The sequence below is a fragment of the Dermacentor andersoni genome, chromosome 6 (genome assembly GCF_023375885.2).
Source record: "Dermacentor andersoni chromosome 6, qqDerAnde1_hic_scaffold, whole genome shotgun sequence".
Classification (NCBI taxonomy): Eukaryota; Metazoa; Arthropoda; class Arachnida; order Ixodida; family Ixodidae; genus Dermacentor; species Dermacentor andersoni.
This window is the reverse complement of record NC_092819.1, coordinates 175790267-175812484: the sequence shown is the minus strand read 5'-3', so window position 1 is coordinate 175812484 and position 22218 is coordinate 175790267. Positions and strand designations below refer to the sequence as shown.

The following is a 22218-nucleotide window of genomic DNA, read 5'->3' as shown; positions in this document are numbered from 1 at the left end:
ACCTGGTGTAACAAGAATTGTGTTCTCATCTGAATTACTGAAGTATACTTTTTGCTTTGTCATAGGTGGAAAAGGAAAGTATCAGCAACGTTCTCACACCTACACTGTCCTTATTGGTATGTAGTGTGACTAAATTCTGCTTCTGCATTAGTTGTGTTGATAGCATGCTTGTTCCAAATTCTTATTTGTTCCTTTTGCAAATTTTCATCTTGTTCACAGAACTTTCTAAAAGGGGAACGTATCCAATAAAATAAAACACTAATTTACTTTCATGCTGAAGATTCATAACTCTTACAAATTGATGTGGTTTCTACCTGGTGATCTTCACTGCACTAAAAAGTTATGAGCTAGGTACTAGGGTATGCCAGCAACATCATGAGCAAGCAACACCATCTTCTCTCATCTCTTAGAGAGAAAAAGAAAATTCGTTATAACTTTACTTCGCTCTGCAAAATGCTTGAAGCATAAAAATATCACTCGTTTCTTTATTTTTACATATTATAGTACACAAGCGCATATTAAACAATGAACAGTATCCCTCATTGTCTTCTCCCATCCAGTCATCCCTGGCCCAAGACTATGCGACTGCCAGGTCAGCAAGCCAAATTAAAGAAAGTGTACCACACATGAAATAGGACGCTGAAAAACTTATAGATAAATTGTGTTGTAGTTTAACCTAACCCTCCCCCCCCTCCTCCTCCTACATGACAAAAACTTGTTTGCATGTCAAGGTAGCATCAGAAAATGCTAATTTTCTTTTCTGATTGAAATTAAACCTGGAAAGTATTCTATCAAGTGCAGAGGGCAGAAGAGCATTAGCAAATAGCATAGCTTTCAAGATTTTTCACACAGTGCCTATAGGTTGCCTTGATGCTGCCTCCAATCTCCCTTGTACTGAAGCATGCACACACATTATACCTCCATTGATACCGAAGTCCCGCTCAAAAGTCTCTGGCCACCGCAAATCATCCTGCATGTACCGGTGAGAAGGTGTACATCTTTGGAGAAGTTATTTCTGATTCAGACATCTGATGGGCCAGAAAACTATAAATTTCGTTATGTCACCAATAACCAAAACACGAATTAATATTCCTGCTTGCAGGGACACAAACTGACTGCTGTTACTGAACAGCGCTCCGTGGCATTCAAGTGAAGAATGATCTTGATCGTCACTTATACGAATAATCATTTGGTTGTATGGCTGGGATTCCTAGGTCATGTGAATTGCAGTGGAGCTACTTAGTGTAGTGACTGACTTGGGGCTGCTCAATAGTTTTTTTTTTTGATGCCACTCTAATGTCCGCCAAATAAAAGAAAATGTTTCTTTCTACATTGTGTCTTATCATTGCTTTGCAATTCGCAAGCACAGTACAGCAAAAAAGGGGCCTTGCCTTACATCGGTTCTATTTTAAATAGGCAATAGCTGTTTATTTCGGCATACATGCTGCAGTTCGTGCTCTGCAGGTCTCCAAGCATGAGCGCCTGCTTCCGAGAAGATGACAGCTGTAAGAAACAAATGACTCTGTGTCACTCAACTACAAAAACATGAAAGTGCCTGGTTTATGATAAATACAAAAAAATGACAACTCAGGCAGACTGGCAGAGCAGTCATCAATAATAAGACATTGCACAATTTATTTGCCTAAGAAATGAGGTCTGCACATCAAGCTTAGCAATTCTTGGCAGCTTGCTCGCCTTATACAATCAGTCGACATTGTTAGCTCAACGTAACTGTTTGATGGATTTCACAGTCCTCTTTAACACTCCTCACTGTCCCTCACTTCACCAAATCTGTTGTTGCCGTGAACACCACTGAAATTACAGTGGAATCTTATAAGTGTCCAGGCAATTGTAGCTGTCATTCGTTTTAACATCTATTTCAACAAACCAGTTGGGCAGGAGCCTAAAAACCAGCAATTTGGAACCATCAAGTTACAGTGCACAGGGCTGGGCAAACACTTTGAAATTGGGTGCCAACAGCACAGAAGGTTCGCACTACCCGCCGTGGTTGCTCAGTGGCTATAGTGTTAAGCTGCTGAGCACGAGGTAGTGGGATCGAATCCCGGCCACGGCGGCCGCATTTCGATGGGGGCGAAATGCGAGAACACCCGTGTACTCAGATTTAGGTGCACGTTAAAGAACCCCAGGTGGTCGAAATTTCGAAAGTGCTCCACTACGGCATGCTTCATAATCAGAAAGTGGTTTTGGCACGTAAAACCCCACAATCTAATTTAATTTTAAGGTTTGCACTAACTTTCCAAATGCAGGCAGATTTAGGTGAACAATCACATTTAAGGTGGAGCTTATGTGCTGCTGATCTATGGTGTAAAAACACACATCTTGCTTTTACGTTGGCCTTGTTAATCAAAGAAACATATGTGCCATAGAATCTTGACTGTGGGTAATATTAGTGATAGCCACATTGGACAAGTGCACCCGTCCTACTGGAGAGCTTCTTTGCATTCTCATGGGAGGAACTTTTGAAGTTCAACCTTGTCATAGTTCTGTACAGCGAGGGCAATTTCGTCTCAAGGCCAATGAACCAGGAACGCAAAACATTTCTCTATGGAGTGAACAGCGTACCGTACTTTTTTAAACTTACTAAGCTGAATGAGCATATTTTTTCTGTCCATATCGCCAACAGCAATCTGCCAGTATCCAGAACGAAGATCAACAGAAGAGAAATAGCTGGAACCGTGGAGGCAGTGAAGGGCATCGTCTATATTTGGGAGCGGGTAGACGTCCTTCTTAGTAATTTTGTTCAGATGACGGTAGTCCACACAGAAGCTCCACGTGCCGTCCTTCTTAACCAAAACCACAGGCGACGGCCAGGGACTCGAAGAAAGCTTAATGATGTTTTTATCTAGCATTTTGTTCACTTCACTTAGAATTACTCGGTGTTTCGATGCAGACATTTGATACGGTCATCGGTGAATAGGCGTAGCATCGCCAGTAGAAATCCGATGCTGGACCGCGAGCGTCTGGCCTAAAGGGCGATCGTTTGAAGTAAAAAATATCTCGGTAGGACGATAATACTTGGCAAAGGTTGTCAGCCTGCGCAGAGAATAGGTCCACCGCAACCATTTTCTTTATGTTGGCATCGGTGCCCGAGGCTGGTGCGAGGGGCCTGCTAAGCTCAGAAGAACCATCGGTTGATAAAGCTGCTACGTGATGGTCGCCGAGACAATCAACGTTGACAAGGCAAATACCTTGCAGTAGGATTTGCTTTCTCAATCCAAAGTTAAAGATAGGCATGCGAGTACGGTTAGCAGTAACAGTCAGAATGCTGTGAGGCATGGTGATGTCATACTGTAGTGGAATGTTGGGCAGCGGAGTGATGAGGTACTCACCATCAGGAACAGGTGGGCAACACAACAGTTCAATATAGGCTATTGACTTCGGTGGCAGGCAAATAAAGCAGGTGGGGCGTAAGCGGCACTGGGGTGCGTTAGAAGGTTCTACGAGAATAGGCAACTCAAGGCAAAGGGTACTGGCAGAGCAGTCAATAAGAGCAGAATGCGCAGAGAGAAAATCGAGTCTGAGAATTAGGTCATGGGGCAATGAGCAACCACGGTGAAGAGGACAGGAGTGTGGCAGCCGGCGATGATCACACATGCCGTACATATGCTGATGATAGGCACAGTACCGCCATCCGCAACGCGACCAACGCGTGCCGACGCTGGGGTGAAGTGCTTTTTCAGTCGTCGTCGGAAGGCAGCACTCATAATAGAAAGATGTGCTCCTGCATCGATGAGTGCAGTGACAGGTGTAATGGTTGGAGTCGGGCATGAAATAGATGGTAGCTGGCCCATGCGGTCATCGAACTTATCCACGCTGAGGACGTTGTTGAAGGGAGAGACTTGTTCTCATCAAGAACGAGGAATCTGGGATTTATTTGCAGTATCTGCATGAGAATGTTACAGTTCATCAGTCTAACATGACTGAAAAAGGAATGCACCCTGAGGAGCCGCCAACGGCTCCTTAAATACACTGTCCTCCCGAAATCCCTAGGTGAGGGAAAACGGCAGTTCGCCGACCAATTCGGAGCGTCCAAAGTCATCGTAACCAACCCTCCTTTGAGGGGGAGGGTTTACGCACTCACTTCTGCACAGGTTGCACTGACCACACCAAGGTGAGAGGGTTTTCGCAGACACTGTGCTTGACCCGAGCAGGCGCCTCTTTATCCCAGAGTTGACCCTGCAGTCAGGGGCCGCCGCATCTGTCTATTGACTGACGCGTGAGACGGGTTTTAAGCTGCATGAGACGGCACCGCAAAATATCTTCCAGGAGCTCCCCTGCTCCAAGCAGACCTTGACGGTGTACACGCTAACAATACTTGCTCCGCCCACTGTGTCTAGCCATCTCGGCGTCCTTCCATTGGGGACGCGGCGCATTGTCCTCCTAACAAAACCAGTCGCCGCCACAGCCGTGGTGGCGCCGATGGGCTGGGGACTGATGTCTGGTCGTCCTTTCAAAGCGAGTCGTCACAGCAGACCTGGTGGTGCCTTTCCGTCGGTCCCTTCCTCGAAGATCGCCAGCCCCCGCTGGTCGAACCTAACACAGGATACCCGTCCACGTCAAGAAAGTTTTGGTTCATAGGTAACATGAGCAGAGAATTTGAGGGCAGGGTCGACAACACAGCTTCACCTCCAGAAGCTGTAGTGCCTAGTTTTTTGGCTGCATCCAGGAGGCGATAGGCGGCGAGGAGAAGCGACGGGCCTGGGGCGAACAAGACTGATGGCGTTGAGGTGAGGGCGAGTGGCTGTAGCGAAGGTTCGGAGGTGGGGCATCAGCGGCAGTGGGTTCTAGGCGGGTGGCATAGGGAACAGTAGGTCCAAAGGTGCAGGAATAAGCGGAGGTGTATGTCCGAGGAGGTGGTGGCCATTGGTTGCGGCAGTGACGAGCGATGTGGTCGATGCGACAGCAGTGGAAGCAGATCGGCTTGTCATCAGGGGTACGCCATCTGGACGGGTTGCGATATGTGGCAGAAAAGGAGTGCCGGGGACGAGGAGGGCCGCTAGAGAATGGGGGAATGCTGGGTTGAGTCGTTGAACACAGAGTTCAGACCCATGTTCTCAAATTCCTGCCTGACGATGGCCTGAATCCTGGCAATTGTGGTTGCTGGCGGGTTGGAAGGTGTCGCGGAGAAGGCTGGCCAACAGGTGGCCTCGAGCTGGCGGCAAACAATACGGGTTAGGTCATCACAGGTGGTCGTCTGACGTGCTCGACCCTCACATGTCGACGTAGCAGCAGTGTTGGGTAGCTGCGTGATGTGCTGTGTGATACGGCGGCTCTTAGCTTGCTCAAGGCGACGGCATTCATTTATCATGGCGCCGATAGGAAAGACGTTGCCAAAAACAAGAAAATTGAAAGCGTCGTCGGCGATGCCTTTTAGCCACCTTATCTGCTTCAGACATAGTATCGTGGGCTTTGTGGCGAAGAGCCAAGACGTCTAGGATGTATCAAACGTATGGCTCTGTAGATGTCTGGACACGAGGCGCAAAAGCCTTTCTCGCGGCAACCTTGCGCCCAAAGGGGTCGCTGAACAGCTCTCGTAGCTTTACTTTGAAACTGTCCCAGCTCGTTATCTCGTCATGCGTTTGGAGTCACACGCGTGGGGTGCCGCCGAGATAAAAGATTACATTAGCAAGCATAATTGTTGGATTCCACCTGTTATTAGCACTGGCGCATTCCTAGAGCTTGAGCCATTCATCAACGTCCTGTCCCTCCAGGCCACAGAAGAGACCAGGGTCACGATGTTGGGCAACCATGACGATAAGAGCAGTCGGACAAGCTGAAGCCGTTGCAGATGCGGTCTCGTCACCGGAAGGTACGGTGACAAGCTCGATGTACCGACCACTTCGGAGTGCCATGACGAGGACGGGGATCGCTAACCTCCACTAGAATGTTGCACAGACACAGACGAAATACACAGATGAAAGAGGCTATTTACACTGGAGCCAGAAAGCCAGCCCGACACTCGCTCACGCCATAAGCCCAGACACACTTCATCTCTTCCTCGCGGCGGCTCGCCTTTTGAGCATCTCTCGATGAGATTGTAATAATATGAATGTCTGTACTATATAGTGTGGTGTGTAGTGCGTGACACGGTGTGGCAGATGGAGAGAGACAAGAAGCAGACGAGAAAGAATGTGCGCGCAGAGGCGAATTCTGTACTGGATGGAAGACAACGTTGAAGAGCATCCAGCACGTGAGCACGTAGCACAAGAAAAAAATAAAAGGAAAAGGCATCCAATCAGAAGAAAACACGGAGCTTCCAGGGGCCAATCAGGAAAGGACAAATTGACCAGAGCGGCAGAAAAGCGAGGTGCGCTGTCAGAAGAAGGGAGAGTTCCAGGAAGCAACGCCAAGAGAAGGTCGGCCACCGGACCGGGAGTTCAAGACCGGCCGGCAGGTTCCGGACCCGAGCCACCAGGACTTCACCCAACCGGGACCTCCTGCCAACCCGTTCCTGGGCTTTGCCACTCTACCCGATCGTGAACTGCTGCTCGAAACCGGCGAGTTTCTGTGCCCGTGGGCAGAACGAGAGCAGTCGGGCTATGGGCCCGAGTTCTACGCCCAGCTGCCTGGTCAGAACGCCACCACCATCTGCCGCCGCCTGCCTTCCCTCTTCAAACCGGAGCCACCTCACTCTGGTCGCCTGTTCATCCACCGATCCCATCGACATTGTGGTGAGACATTACATTTTTTTCTGTTTTCCAAATCCCCTTCACCAATGAGAAATTTCGCAGCAGCCCCCTTCAAGTATTTATTGAAGAAAGCTTTCAATCAAGAATTCATTCATGCTGATGTAATTATGCAATGATTTACAGAACTTCATTCAACTTGCTTGAACAATGAATAAAGAAATTAAATGGAAACCATTAGTCGGTTGGACTACACCTTAACGTGCAACATAATTGGTGAATGTATATGCATAATTTATTTCCTTCCATGTCAGTTAATTTCATTGCTCTGAGAAATTTTCTAAATTTTTTTGTGCTTGCATTACTATGACCACAGCTAAAGTAATACAAGGCGGCAAATTATTCACTGGTGCCAAAAATAATTTTTTTTTGCCACTTGTCGGCAGCAACGCAAGTGGAAAACTGCTTAGCAAGATTTGTATCTAGCAAATATGTGTGCAGTTGGCATCTTCATAACAGAGAGGTGGATCATGCTACACTGAGGCTTAAGGGCTAACTGGACAAACCTAGCCGAGCTAGACAAGGGTGGACCAGTGCATGGCACTGGCTCGGGTCAGGCCAGGGAAAAGTGTCCATGCAGTGCTCTACTTTTATGCACTGTTTTCAAGTACTGAAATTTCATCCTTAAAAATTTTCTAGGTATTGCAAGCATACTGTGCTCTCCTATATCCATCACAGCTGCCTCTCATTTTCACAACTACCTATGCTTTATAGCTCAAAATAGCTGTAAAAATAAGGTATACTGAAGCATACACTAATGTTTTGTTTATGTGTTCCTGTCGTATGTTGAAAGGCAACGTTTTGGTTGCAAGGTGACTTTCAGTTGTGTTTTGCCTCGGCACCATGACAATGACGTATTGTCAAAAATTCATTCAACAAGAGAAATAGCAGTTGATGCCACAACGTCACGCTTACTTTTTAAGTAGCCGGAACACATTTTTAGACAAAATGAATTCGCCCAAGGCGCACGATCACCAGGTCACTACAGATGTTGGTAAAGCACTATTTATTTCACACAACTGTTTCACCTTACTTGCAACTGTTGCATCTTCCTTTCCTTAAATTCCTTTCTTTTTCACCCGGAAGGGGTGGTTTGCATAAAATTAAAATATCCGGATACACAAAAATACGGAGCAGTAAAGAAAGGTAAATCGGCAGATGAGCAATATTGTCGCTCCAACGTAGTGACAAATGAGCTGCTGCAAATGCTTCTTAACAGTCATGCTTTAACGGTACGAGTGGTGCCTGCATTGCGTTTAAAAAAAAATTTACGATGCACTACCGAGGTTTTGCTTCATTTATCATCTTAAAGGTAAACAGCCGGACTCCGCTGTTATACTCTGCGTCGTCGCAAACTACTGAAAGGCGTCACAACGCATCTACAGCGCGCAATTGTATAAAGCGAGGCTATCAAAAGCTCACCTTAAATGCAAATCGGAGCGCCGAACCTACGCGTCTTGTTGGAAAGACGAAGCGAGTGCTCTTCAGAACGCAATAAACAATGGCCACATATCGATTTATCAATAAAGATCGTTATAAAACGCTTCTGTGTACTGGCGGTGCAAAAAATACAAACTGTTTGAAGAACTTAAACCATTTAAACTGGAACTGAATCTTTCAATGACACGGACGCCCTGCAACAAACTAATAGAATAACTTCCGAGCGCTGAGAACGAGATTAACGCTTACAAAAAAAAAAAAAAAAAGATTGGCTTTGCTAGTTTCTGTTTCGGTTTCTGATGCACGAAGCGCCACCTGCTTCCTGCAAAAAGTGCCATGGCAGCTTCCTGTTTACTTTTCGAAGTTGGCGTAACTAACGCAGCTGAGTCTCGAAGCTTTCGTGTGCCGTTATGCATAACGCAGTGTCATTGAATAGATGCTGTGAGTATTTGTGGAGCCTCTAGAAAGTCCTGCATCGATGCGTGTGTGTCTTTGTATACGCGCCATCTCTGGAGGTAAGCAAACCCTCTCAGCCAGCTTGCGCCGACCTGCGTTGCAAGGGCAATATTTGTAATTTAACTACATGCTTTATCGGTATACAGCTGCATCTGACCGCCACTTTCTTATAGGCCTGATGAAAAGTGGTATTGAAATCACTACATGAGTACTACCGTAACCGTAATCTCTACCGTAATCTTAACCTGCGTTTTCCTTTGCTTCAGTTCTAGTTGGATTTCAAAACAAGATCCCATTTGTTAGTACTCATCGTTCATTATATGCTTAGTATGTTGGCTTCGCCCGATTTGTCCAGAATAATATATATATCATCGCCTTATAACAGACACGTCGGTATCGGAGAAGCTCGCAGGTGGGTGTGCCGTTTTCACTGCCTAAATTACGTATGAATGACGTAGATAATGACATCCAGTGATTCATAAATAACTTGGAGTAAAGAAATGCTGTGTTGCTGCGAAATTTTAGTAAAAACAAAGCAAAGATACGCCTGAAATGTTTTTCAGTGAAGTATTTGTGCACATACTTGGGGACGTATTCTGAAACGTTCCACTTCGGCGATAGTTTGCCTAGGCAACAATTTCGCCTTCAGGCGCGCGCTGAGATGCTAAGATTGCATAACAAAATACAAATTGCATAGCAAAATACAGTGGTGACTACCAGCTGATGCTTTTTGCGGGAATTACAATATATGTAGCAATCAAAATGCAAGAAAAAGTAGCAACAGAAGAAAACAAATTAAACACCTGTGAGTTTATTCAACCATGCACTTGTGCATACATATGTGCTCACAGGTAGTTCTAGCTTTCTTTTATTGTGTCCGTGTTTTGCTGCACTACCCAGATACCATTCCATGATGACCGACCAACAAGCCCATATTGCCACCCTTGTCGATTTCATTTCTAGTACAACAGGCTTTTTTCAATATGTTCCTCGGGATTCTGGGCATACTGTTGCCCTCATTGCCACGGCTGCCAGCAGCACGTGTGTCCTAAGGTTCTGTATTCATAACAAGCAGCTTCCACAAGATATAAAATCGTTGTTTACTGGTTTCGCACCATTCGGATGTCGGTCACGGAAAAAGAATTTTGAAGATTGTATGTGCTAAACGACTTCAGCAGGCGTGTCTCCACAGAGATTATCTCAGCGTGCAGATGTTTGATCAGTACGAGCTGTGCGTTGCAAGGAATCTTCTGTGGAGGCACCTGCACTTAGCTGATCAGGTCACCAAGTTCCTTTGACAACCTCAAATAAGACTACTACGGGCTCACGTGAACAAGGATTGACAGAAAGCAACAAGTGATGTCTACGTTTCTGAAGGTTTCATCCTTCCCAACAGTGTGTGCAAATGTTCTTGGCCTCGGTCCAAAATTTGCCCAAGCTACCAGCTGGACTAAACCGGAACTTCCCTGTCCGTCATAAGTAAAGTGTCCAGAAGAGCCCCGCAAGAAGATGGTGTGAGGATGAACTCGGAAGGTTTAGATGCCCTGTTATGATGTAAGCCCCCAACCTTCTAAGTTACCTGTAAAATGTGTAGTCTTACCTGAAGAGTAATTCATTGTGTGTCATACCAGCTGACAAAGAGGGTGGTTTTGCAGTTTTTTCCTTTAATTGTTTCTTGGAAAAAGCCAGTCAAGCAATTTCTGCAGTGTTCAATGAGCGCAAGGATGTATCACTTATGAAAGTAGCAGCAAAACCAAGTGAAATTTACAGAAAGTTGAATCTCGATAAACTAAGGAAAAGTTCAGAGATGTAATTTTTAGTAAGTGCACAAGGAGGATGTTCCTTTTCGGGTCATAATTTCCGAAAGGGGTACCTGGCAGAAGCAAGCTGCCCTGTACCTGGTTTCAAAGCTGAATGTTAAAGAGATTGATGACCAGTTTCTTGTAAAAGGTTCTGACGAATCCTTGATTTTGTTAGGTTTCACGGCAAAAAGGGCTTCAAGGCCTTCTCAGCTAAGGTCAAAGAATTATATTATTCTATCCTGCTCAATGACCTTATCCAATGTGCCGAGGACTGTATTGACAAATATGGCGCTGTAAGGTTTTCACAGGAAGCAGGTTGTTTCAGTAGAAGGGTATTTAGAATTATGGTGTTTTTACATGTCGTCAACCTTTGCACAGTGGAACAATAGGCTGAATCTGCAGAAGAAAGGCATTTGCATAGGGTTGTGTCTGGCTCCCGTCTTTAGCAACCTATATTTAGCACAATTAGATAGGCACATATATGACCACCTCAGGGAACTAACAGTTTTTCAGCGAGCTTTTAGATTTGTCAACAATTTTTTAGTGTTTCTAGATTTCCCTAGTAATAGTTTTCTAGAAAAATGTCCTGATGTCTAACATTTCTTGCGAGTGTTTGAGACCTCTTGAAGTGACTTTTGAAGTGCAATACGTTTCAGGTTCTTGACTTTCAGTTCATCTTTACTGATAGTAGGACTTGCTGGGCTTACAGTCCATGAGCTAAGAAAAGTCTTCTCCAATTTCATTCAGCCCATTTGAATTTGGTGAAGAGGGGCATAACTAACTAATAGGGATGGCTTTCTGCCCACTACTGCGCATGTGGATGTAGGCCGAAATTCAAAAAAATGTTTTATCGTTGCAAAACACGGAGACCGTGTTACACGTGAGATAATCAAAGCGGGAGAAATTCTATGTTTAAAGGATGGTTGCATCAGCACCCCTCTATCGCTCTCACTGACAAGGAGGTCAGACACCTCGGGCTATCACCACGTTGAATTTTGTGTGGCTTTGTCGTGGCGTTCTAAGCATGTTTGGTGGGCTATTGTGTGACTGTATAAATAGCGATGCTTTCTGAAAAGAAAATAAACAGTTGGAAGTTCAGCGCTCCGTTCTCTCTTCTATCCCTTCTGGTGGCTTTGCGCTGTTAACCTGACTTTGAAGCATAATTTATCAACAAACCAAATCTTACACCCTTCGTAACTAACATGTGTTTCAAAAACGTCCTAATGAAAACCAGTTTCCAGCAACAGGCTGCAAGTCTTAAGGAGGCTGGTTATCCTAACCACGTGTTGGTGTCGGTGGCAGAAAGGCTGCTCAAACAGGAGCGTTCGAGACGATGCCTCCGTGCAAATGCAAGAGCTAGCAGCTGTGACCAGGTGAAAACCGCTGTGATTCCGTATATGCACTAGATATCACATAGCCTGAAAAAGATAGGAAGCCAAGGTAACGTGCGGGTGTTTTTTCAGCTCCAAATAAGCTAAGCACCTTGTGTAAAGCCACTAACCCAATAAGGACAAAAAAGCCGGTTTGTTGTAGAATCGCAAAGATGAGTTCGTCAGATGCACTGTAGGAGTGGTCTATTATATTCCACTGTCATGCGGTAGATGCTACATAGGCCAAACCGGAAGATGCATTAATGAGCACTTAAGAGAGCACAGAAATATAGTGTATCAGGTGACGATTTTCTTGCTTTGCATTGCAATACATGTCCATGTCGCCCTCTTCTAATTGACACCGCTGTTATATACAGGGATAAGCATAAGTGTGTAACATTAATAGTATAAACTGGGCAAATCCTCTCGGCCGCTGACCAATGTATCAGCAAACTATCACTATCACTGTCCGTGAGAAAGTTAGATTATTTGCGCATGCCATGAAAGTTGACTGCATTTGCAATGGATCATTTAGGTTTCTTGGTGTTTTCTTGTTGTACCTGTTTTAGACAGTGTGGCTCTACTCATGAGCCATATATACAGTCGACTTCCATTAATTTTATCATCTTTCTGGGGTTTTACTTGCCAAAACCAGTTCTGATTATGAGGCATGCCCGTTAATTCGATCCTGACGGGACCATTGAGACTGGTCGAATTAAACGAAAGGCATAAAAAACATTGAAACATGCCATTGCTTCACTTTGCAGTATTTGCCTTTAAAGTTAACTTTGGTCGCGTTTCAGTTTAGCGCTACACCTGCAACGATCAACAGCTACCAACTCGCCCAGTTTACTATTTTTCTTAATGTTAGCTTCACTGCAATACAGCCATGTTATGCATAGAACCATACCAAGCAGGGAAAGGTGCCATTGTTGCAAGACAGCACGCGTTCCCTAATTTACGTACATGCACATGTGCAGTCTCCAGTCACAGTATGAGCACCAAGACACCTAATAGGTGTATGGGCAGGCCTTCAGAGTTTGATATATTCACCCTCTTTTGTTGGCTTTTAACATCTCCTCGGCTTATCGCAGTTTTTTCAACTTACTGCCTTCCTTTTTGCTAGCTTTCCCAAAACACATGATTGTTTTCCACTTCTCTGTGCATGACACATTTACTTAAAGAACACGTACTAGGCTCCATTAATGGTCTCATATACGAGACATGCATGGAAGGTGAAAAAAGGACTCAAATCACCACTGAAACGTAAGCAACAGCTCTGAATGGCTGCCAGTATGCTTATTAGGTGGCTAGGTGCTCCTACTGTGACAGGAGACTGCATGCCTGTATAATCAAGGAACACGTGCTATGTCCTGTGACAGTGGCCCTTTTCCATTCTTGGTATGCTTCACCACAGTAAGTTGCATATGCTTCAGTGCATAACACAGCTGTATTTGGGCGAATCTGACCAGTGAGGTTCGAATTATCCGACGAAGGCCAATTTTGAGATTGAAATAACAGAAGTTTGGGCTCACAGAAATGTATTTCAATAAATAAAAAACAATCATCAGCAAACAACTTTATTTAAAAGGGGTGACTGACTACTTCTATATCATTAATATATATTAAAAATGACAAGAGGCCAAGCATGCTGCTTTGAGGAACACTGGAAGTAACTGGCACTTCATGGGAAGAGCAATGCTTATGCTGACGAATTGTTTGTACTTAGTTAAGTATGCAGAGATTCAGCCAATTAAGTATGGCAGAAGATTTGTGATTTCGAGCTTCTCAATTAGTTTAGAGTGTCAAACAAGCTCAAATGCTTTTCTGTCTGCAATACAGGAATATAACATCAATCTGGCCAGGTTTATCAAGAATGCTAGCAAATGCTTGCATGTATAAACCCATGATCCAACTTCCAATAAATCGTTGAAAGTACCAATTGTGTGTGTCTCTTATCTCGTCTGTCTTGTCTATGGTTTCTGCGCTAAGCACTAAAAAAATGTTAAAAGTCCACCCTTGCAATGTAATGTTTCTTTCTTTTTTCAAAAATACTCCACACTTCTCTGAAATGTGAACATATTTGTTATTTAATAATCAATAGGTCAGTTTCGTCAAGTATCCATATTTAATTCTATCCAGAAATATCAGAATATGAAAACCCCTACTACATATGGGCCTTGAGTGGAGCAGTATGGCCTTAAATGCATGTAACCAATGCTACTTACAGGGAACACAAGAGGTGAGTCTGGGGTTTTATGTGCAAAACCACGACATGATTATGAGACACACAATAGTGGCGGACTCCGGATTAATTTTGACCACCTGGAATTCTTCAATGTGCACTCAATGCATGGTAAACACGTGTTATTGCATTTCTTCCCCGTGGAAATGCAGCTGCTTCAGTCGGAATTTGATTCCGCGCCCTTGGGATTAGCAGCACACAATGCCAAAGGCATTATGGCGAGTATTGAAACTCGAGAGGTGGAAAAGAAATCGCGGAAAGCTTTAGAAGAGATGTTTTTTAGATTGTTTGACACATGTAATGCCAGTCAAACCAGGCTTCTGGCCAACTGATAAGTTTGTAAATGAGAGTGACTGAAAGGTGATAGTATCTGCCGCACCAAGATGACATCAGGAACATGTTCACATTGTCCAAATGATAATTTTTACAGCCTCAATTGAGAAAACAAATCCGTTGGCTGCCTAAAGGCGAGGCATCCTTACTGCGCGACTAGAAATTACTAAGCAAAGCAAAAAAGTACCTGCTGTATATGTCCGCTCAGGAACTGCAGTTCCCTTTGAGAATGGTCACCACATGCACCTGACTTTCTCCCTAAAGATTCCAGTATGTGTAATTATTGACAGAAAGGAAGATTTGATCACTTCTAATTGCGTGTTCTCCAATTGAATACAAGTCAAATAGTCAACAACTATTTGATTTACATTTGACATTTTGAACATTTGCACAGCACAAATATGTACTCCAGCCATACTCGAGAAGAACGCCATCAGTGCAGATTGTGAAACACCTGACGAGTAGGGAAAAAAAAGCTTCGTTTCCAGGGCTCTGAAATTATTTTGAGTTTTGTGCAAGTGCACCGTCAGTAGCGCACCTACTGGTGATGATCAAGGGTTCAGCATTTAATATATCTGCTCTTACCAACACTAACAATACGAGATATTCCTCTAACAATTCTTTCCTTCCTCAAATAAACACTAATTGTCAATGTTTACTGCTCTTTTATGGCGATTAAACACTAAATTAAACCACCCCATATTAAAGCCTGCCGCACAACATTAACATTCAAGAGAGATATGAAGAAATATTTACTATCGACACTACTGGCTACAGACTCATTACTATGAACATATATTATATACAAATTTATTTTACCACTTCCAGTGCTTCTGTATTTGCCTAATGTATCGCTTTTATTCTCCATATCCCGTTGTCTTTATTTTTTCCTTCCTTATCTTTAGAAACTTTTAGTTTTTTGTCGCACAGTATATATTTCACTTGTACTTTGCATATTGTAAGCATATTTTTGTTTCTAATTATCTCGTACATTAACCTTGTGTTCTTTGATATGTGTCATCCCTATGTTTCCATAACGTGCTAGTTACTACATTTTTATTTATTTATATGCAGCATCTATTTCATTTGCTTGTATTTGTAAGCACCTTCCTTGTATTTGATTACTTGCTTCATTAACTTCGTGTATTCTGATGTGTATCACTGCTATGTTGCCATAATGTATTAATTACTATGTTGTTAAACTACTAATAGGTCCCACTGACAGTTTTTGTAACTTCGGGACCTCCTTCTGTACTAATGATGAATGATGAAATAAAATTTAGGTATTCTGCATCAATTGTGTAATTATTAGGTATTAAACAACACCATTGCTAGATGTCACAAAGGCACCACTCCCGAGGTTTTGAGCCACCTCTAGTAGAACGAACAAGTGATCTTTTTTCATGAAGTGGATTGGCTTCCCACATGACATCATTAAGAATACACAATGCAAGCCTCCTCATTAACCCATGAGGGACCGGTTTCTTTTTTTTTCTTGCTATGTTGAAATAAATCTAATATATTAACTTACCTTTGTACTAATAATTCACTTGCAAAAATTATTACTCTTGCCTAATTAGATTTTGAAATATAGCCCGTGACCATACGGTCACACTGGGCCCTTACGCTACCACACACATTTGTATGTGTGTGGTAGGGAAGGTATGAATTAGAGAGTTTCTCCAAAAAAGCAGGGCTTTGCTATAGATGTGCCAGGCTGTAGATGTGCGGGCAAAGAGCGAAAAAGAATGCAATAATGTTTAACAATAGCACAATGACGACAGCAACCAAAGCAAAGCAGCAGAGGGGTACATGTGGTGGCAGAAACTTGCACTGTGCCTATTGCACTTATATTCTTGTACTGCAGGTGAGTGCAGAGAGTAAGTTACCGCGACTGCACACTGTACAAAACATAAGCGCTCTATGTAAACTTCGTTTTGAGGCCATCATCACCACAATAACAAAAAAAAGCTGCATCTCTAAGTGACACAGGGACACACTAGGTTCAAGTAAACTGCAAGTAGCCAACACTACTGTCACTGTACAATGTCGTGTCCAATGAGGCAGGACATAGCCAAGGCCACATGGAATAAAAGTGACATTGGAGAGGAAAGGCTTTAGAGGAGGGTAATTTTTAACCACTTGCAGCTCTTTATATAGCATGGTGACATGAAGCTTTTTTGAGTAACCATTCGAGAAGAGATACTGTGTACGTGTAGGTAACACACAACTAAAATAGTTTCGGGAACCTTTGGGTGATGAGGTTAACATTTAGTCTTTTTTTCTTTATGCACCGACAAGGTTCTGTTACACATGTACAGTTTTTCCGTGAACATTTTTTTCCCTTATCAATTTGGGTTGTACCTGTTTTTTCACCAATAAACTTCCAGTTGTGAATAGGTGCTCGTGTGTGCTTCTTACTTTCCTTGTATGATTTTGTTCTGTTTTCTTTAACTTCAGTCTTTCCTCAGCGGCAATGCTGATGTCATTGTTATTGATTTCTAGTGCTTTAAGCTAATATGGGCAGTCCTACACAATAGAGAAAGAGTGAAATAAAGAAATGCACAAGATATGCATGCTGGGATGTGAAGTGATTGCTTACGATGGGGCAGGGTGGACACCTTAGGGAATGATGGCTGGAACAATGTAATAATTATTTTCTTTTTCACACTTTCTCATTGGTCTCAGCAGCATTCTGCTTACGTTATCATCAGCAGGTCTGCCAGTAAATGATAAACAAAGTCTGACATTATACCAGCTAATAACTGCCTTGCTCAAGATGGACAACTGAGCTATTTCATGATAGGTGTGTTTGAAAACTTGCATCAATACTGACTGAACGAAATGCTATTTTGCTTCAGCTACCTAGAAAGAACCAGCATTAGTGGGGTTGATCTCTTGATATGTCTTATGGTAAACGAATGGAGGTGCATTTGCCCATTTAGAATGATAATAGTGGAAATTAATGGGACATTGAAAAGACACTTCAACATTCCGACAGTTGTTACAATTATGAAGGGCATGACAGTTCCCGTAGCATTACTGTTCTGCTTACCATTTAAAGGTTACCAGCTTACTGCTGTGGTTTGGACATTAAACTCTACATTCGACCTCACATTGTGTGTTCTTGTACCTGCCTTGAACCTCATCCTTTCCGTGCATATGAGGTGTGTTGAAAAAGAAACCGAACTTTTGCTATAACAGCTTTGCTGCTTATGGTACAACATCTTAAGTGCTGTCCCCTTCAAAGTAGCCCACTCTACTGGCAATGCACTCTTTCCATCTTTTCTTCCATTTTTGGAAAGCCTCCTGGAATGCAATTTCCGGAATGGCATGCAGGTCTCTTCTCGCATTGTCCTGGATCTCCTCTACGATTTGGAAAGGGTCTAGGTCCGGAGAATATGGTGGGTGGGGCACAAAAGGAGTGTGGCGTTTCGCTAAGGAGCTGCGAACAAGGAGCGACATGTGAGCCAGGGCATTGTCATGATGCAACATTCAAGCCTGATTTTCCCACAATTCAGGCGTCTTACTGCACACAGAATCTCTCAAACATGCTAGGGTTCCCTGGCAAACTTCTTTGTTTACCATCTAACCATGTGGCACAAATTCCTGATGGGCAATGCCTTTGCAGTCAAAAAACACAACCAACATCACCTTCATTTTTGACCGACTCATGCGTGCTTTTTTTGGATGAGGAGAACCTTTGGCCACCCACTGCGACGACTGCACTTTCGTTTCAACATTGTAGGCATAAGCCCATGTCTCATCGCCTCTTATGATGTTCTTAAGAAAGTTTTCATCGTCATTGGCAGCGGCAAGCATTTCCTGGCTGATTTCAACATGGGTCTCCTTCTGTGCACCAGACAACAAACGTGGCACAAATTTTGCACTGACACTACGCATCCCAAGTTTGTCACTCAAAATTTCATGACATGATCCTATGCTGATACCCACTTCATCAGCGACTTCTCGAACAGTCAAACAACCATTTCCATGAATCACAGTTCGAACTCTCTCGATGTGGTCATCATCTGTGGATGTGGAAGGTTGTCCAGGCTTGGGATCGTCACCGACCAACATTCTTCCCTCTTCAATACGCTTGAACCAATCATAGCACTGCGTGCGACTCGTATAGTCCTCCCCGTATGCTTGGCTAAGCAACTGAAATGTCTCTGTGAAAGCTTTCCCAAGTTTGTAGCAGAACTTCACACACACACACTGTTCTTCCAATTCCTTCATTGTCACTTTGGCACCAATCCGAAGAGCAGCTTGTTCATGTGCTCACTTCAGCGGCTGTAGCTCGCCAACTAACGGTCAGAGCGAAATGCGGCAAATGGCAGTTTGTTGTCTAAACCTGCCGCTACATGCGCTCAGTAGCCGCAGCGCACTCCCTCTCCTGATTGGCATGCTATTTCAAAAGTTCGGTTTCTTTTTGAACCCACCTCGTATATATTACTGCACACACACACGAAAACCTTGAGTCATAAGTGAGCACTGTGTCTGTCCCCTTTCCTTTTCCAATCAGTTGACGCTGTTTTCGTTCTAAATACCTTCTAGGAACTAGGCCATCAAGAAACTGTCTTGCAAGTGCCCTATATTATCTGTGTTGTACAGTCCAGTTTGTCAGTCCACCTAAATTTAGCATTGTTTATAAATTCTGCTTAAGTGCTTCAAGATTTTGTGTATTTTATTCTGTACACTTCTACAGGTCAACACCACCACATATTTCATGTAAGTAAAAGTTACTATGCAGAAAATGCTTGTTTTATTTGAAGACCAAGCAGTTTAAGTGATAATGCATGTCCTGACTAGGTAAAGTTAGTGAAAAGTGACCAAACATATTTTTCAAAGAAAGGCTATGTATATGTACTACAGGCAATACAAACCTCTATTTGCATGCCGCTGCTATAGGTCGCATGACCAGTGTGACTTGCTTTCTGTAAGCAGTACAGGCTGTACAGAGCTGTCAAGTCAGCTAGTCTTTAGTCTATCTAGCTTGCTTTCCTGGTGCTTTCATGTATACGAACCAGAAGGCCGCCTTCTACAGTATTATGCTGAAGATTATGAACGGTTGTCTGACACTGTGCCTTGCAATGTTCACAGGCATTCTGCTTACCAGGAGACATCATTTGTGTTGGCAACAGTAGGTGAGAGGTAAATAAAAAATAAAGTACACATTAATTTAAAAGCCTTCATCTTCACTACATTGTGCAACATGAGGATGCCTTTCCAAAGGAATGTAGCCAATGCCATCTGCAAGCACATTGCTCACCAGCTGCAGTGGCTTCATATCGACACAGGTGACACGCAACGACATCATTGTGCTTGAAGTGAGGTGCATGTAAAGCACCACAATCCAATAAAACTGCTCATCTTTTATACATGTACTGCGTTTTTGCTTCCACTTTGAGGTTGACATGACGAGCCTGAATGCCATCAGCCATCCCTTATAAAAACTGTCCCAACTTTCATTCAAATGACTCAACCTAACTGTGATAGGCTAGCAATTTTCTTGCTTGGATATGCTGTTCAGTTTGTGCATGTTATAGTGCAGGCATACCACCAAGTGAGTTAAGCATTGTGAAAATCAAGTACACTACATTGCCTACTTAAGCACATGAACATTTAAGTAACAAAATCTTTTTCTGCTCATGCAGTGACCTACAGCTACAAAGGAAGAGACAAAGACAGTGCAGACAATAGGTAATAGTGTAGGTAATATCAAGCTTTGATGCAGACATAGTAAGCTGTGGTGAGGAATGAAGTGTAATCTGTGTTTCCACTTCTGCATGAATTTTGTGGAAGTGCTGGAGGGTCGAGGTTTTATACAGCTACTAATTTATGTATGTGGTCTAATAAACCATTGCAAAGTGAATGTGTGGCATCAGCAACAGATAGCCAGGCACTATCACAAAAAGAAGCAAAATAATGCTGGGGAGTGGTCGAAAGCTGCAGGTCTGGAGGAGAGAGATAAAAGGACAAGACTGCATCGATCAATTGGACATGACTGAAGGCATGCACGGTATGTCGAGCAAGAAGCAGACAGAAGGAGTATTGAGGAAACGCATGAAGGAGAAGTCTGACAGTGTGTGAAGGCAAGAGCATCACATAAAAAGAAAAATTTGAAGAAAGTATCAAATGAATGGGGAGATCAGATGCCAAGGAGCAAGCATTTTCCGCTAGAAATGTTCTTGCTGTTGTGCCTTAGCCGTGGTGCTGTAAATGGAAGGTGGAAGAAACAAGTACGGTACAAGTTGAAAAAGTGTTGTGGCAAGCGTGAGCGGCATTAGATCGGCGCCTCATCAAAATGATTGAATTTGCAGTGCTCATCTGCACTCAACAAAGTGTGGTAACCTGTGCTGCTGGAAGTGTGTGAACTATCTCGAGATTAAATGTACAATGAGCCAGCTCTTCCAGATTCAGAAAAGACTTAAGACCAGAGGAAAATTTCAAAAATTACAAGACGGCAACCCGATTTGATAAATCATATTTTGGATGTTTCCAGTAGAAGCACTTGCACCAATGGAAACTAAGCTGCATTAAAGGTTGGACTTCAGAAAGTGCATCAACACTACACCAACAATAAATGCAATTCCACTACATGGATGGCTTGCCTTGTATGAAAACATTGTTTTCACCTTTTGCTCTCCTGTTCGCCACATAAGCATTGCAGATTAAACGAAGTCTCACTGTTTCGTGCGATGCGTTTGTCACTGGCTGACCACAAATGAATCGCTGTCAATGTCGTGTAATGAGCATTAAAAATTTCTCTTCAGCTCCTACTTTGTGACTGATGAGCCGGCTGTGCTTATATAGGTGCGGATTCACCTCCAGAGGGTCATCACTGAATTGCATTCTTTTTTTTTTACAGGAGCGTGGACGCCTGCATAAATAATGTTTTTTGACTGACTGCACATATGTTACCAGACTTTTTATGAATGTTTTAAATCACCCACACAGGCGTACGTTATCCTCTTCATTTAGTACAGAGGGTTAAACATCGACAAAATGATGCAGCTCAAATAGCTTGAACGTGTATGCGTTTCCTATGCGCAGTGACAGACAACATGGCTCGAGCGTTGCACAATGCCGTTTGCCTAAAGCCAGCTTCGCTGCAGGGCACTAGTGTCGCGCAAAGAAGCATGCGCATTGTATTGCGGCAAAGTATACCAATAGTGGAAAGCGGCCACTGTGATATACGTGCCCACTTGCCGTCACGTCTCCTGTCGCAGTACAAGCACGGAGACGCCGAACAAGTGTACTGGCAGGCATTCAGAGCTATTTCGCATGCGGTTGTAGCGACCTGAGCCCTTGTTTCGCCCACATAGAGCGCCCCTTATATGACCTAGACATTGTAACAGCCGGGATTATTAACTAGCCAATATCAGTGTTACTGTACAGGTTTCACAAAGGTCTACTGCTATGAACTTTCATGACGACCATTTTTCTTTAGCATACATTTCTTCCGTATTCATCCGCAGGGGTAGTGTTTTGCCAGTGTGGCTGTACAGCTCTCACAACGAACTACTGCTCAGATTGCATGGCGACGCAAGTTTTAGTACTTACACATACAGAGTACAAGATTTCCATTCCCACGAACCTCCAAGTGTGCTGTATTCTCAGTTACATTAAGAACTAATGCATTGGCACGGCAGTTAATTCATAAACTGTTCCGTTCCCGCGATTCCCCTAAAGTGTGTGGTATGCTGACCTTGATCAACGACACTAATGAACAATGCATCGGCACGACGTAATGCTTTGCCACTAAAGTCATCCGAGAAGACACCTCACTTCCAAACGTATCCCCTTGCGACTATAAAACTTAATGTGCTACCATCTCAACAAAATAGCAACAAACTCACCTC

The 22218-nt window shown here is 43.5% G+C and overlaps 1 protein-coding gene and 1 long non-coding RNA gene across 3 annotated transcripts in view; one reads left to right on the top strand and one right to left on the bottom strand.

Annotated features, from left to right (window-relative positions):
• LOC126523947 (uncharacterized) overlaps positions 1–19754 on the top strand; it is a 30107-nt gene extending 10353 nt beyond the window's left edge. The window contains exons 3-5 of one of the 2 annotated variants that reach the window (XM_072288889.1): positions 66–116; positions 19062–19084; positions 19457–19754. In XM_072288889.1, the coding sequence (XP_072144990.1) occupies positions 66–116; positions 19062–19084; positions 19457–19500 (118 nt within the window). In that variant the 3' untranslated portion in view covers positions 19501–19754. Of the gene's footprint in view, positions 1–65; positions 117–1102; positions 1331–19061; positions 19085–19456 lie in introns of those variants that run through there. The other variant, XM_072288890.1, reaches the window with a different exon arrangement.
• Positions 458–9822, bottom strand: LOC140219036 (uncharacterized). Its single transcript, XR_011895331.1, has 2 exons — positions 8130–9822; positions 458–1503 (listed from the first exon to the last, which is right to left on the bottom strand). It is a non-coding gene; the product is annotated as an uncharacterized lncRNA (long non-coding RNA).
• Positions 19755–22218: the final 2464 nt, after the last annotated feature.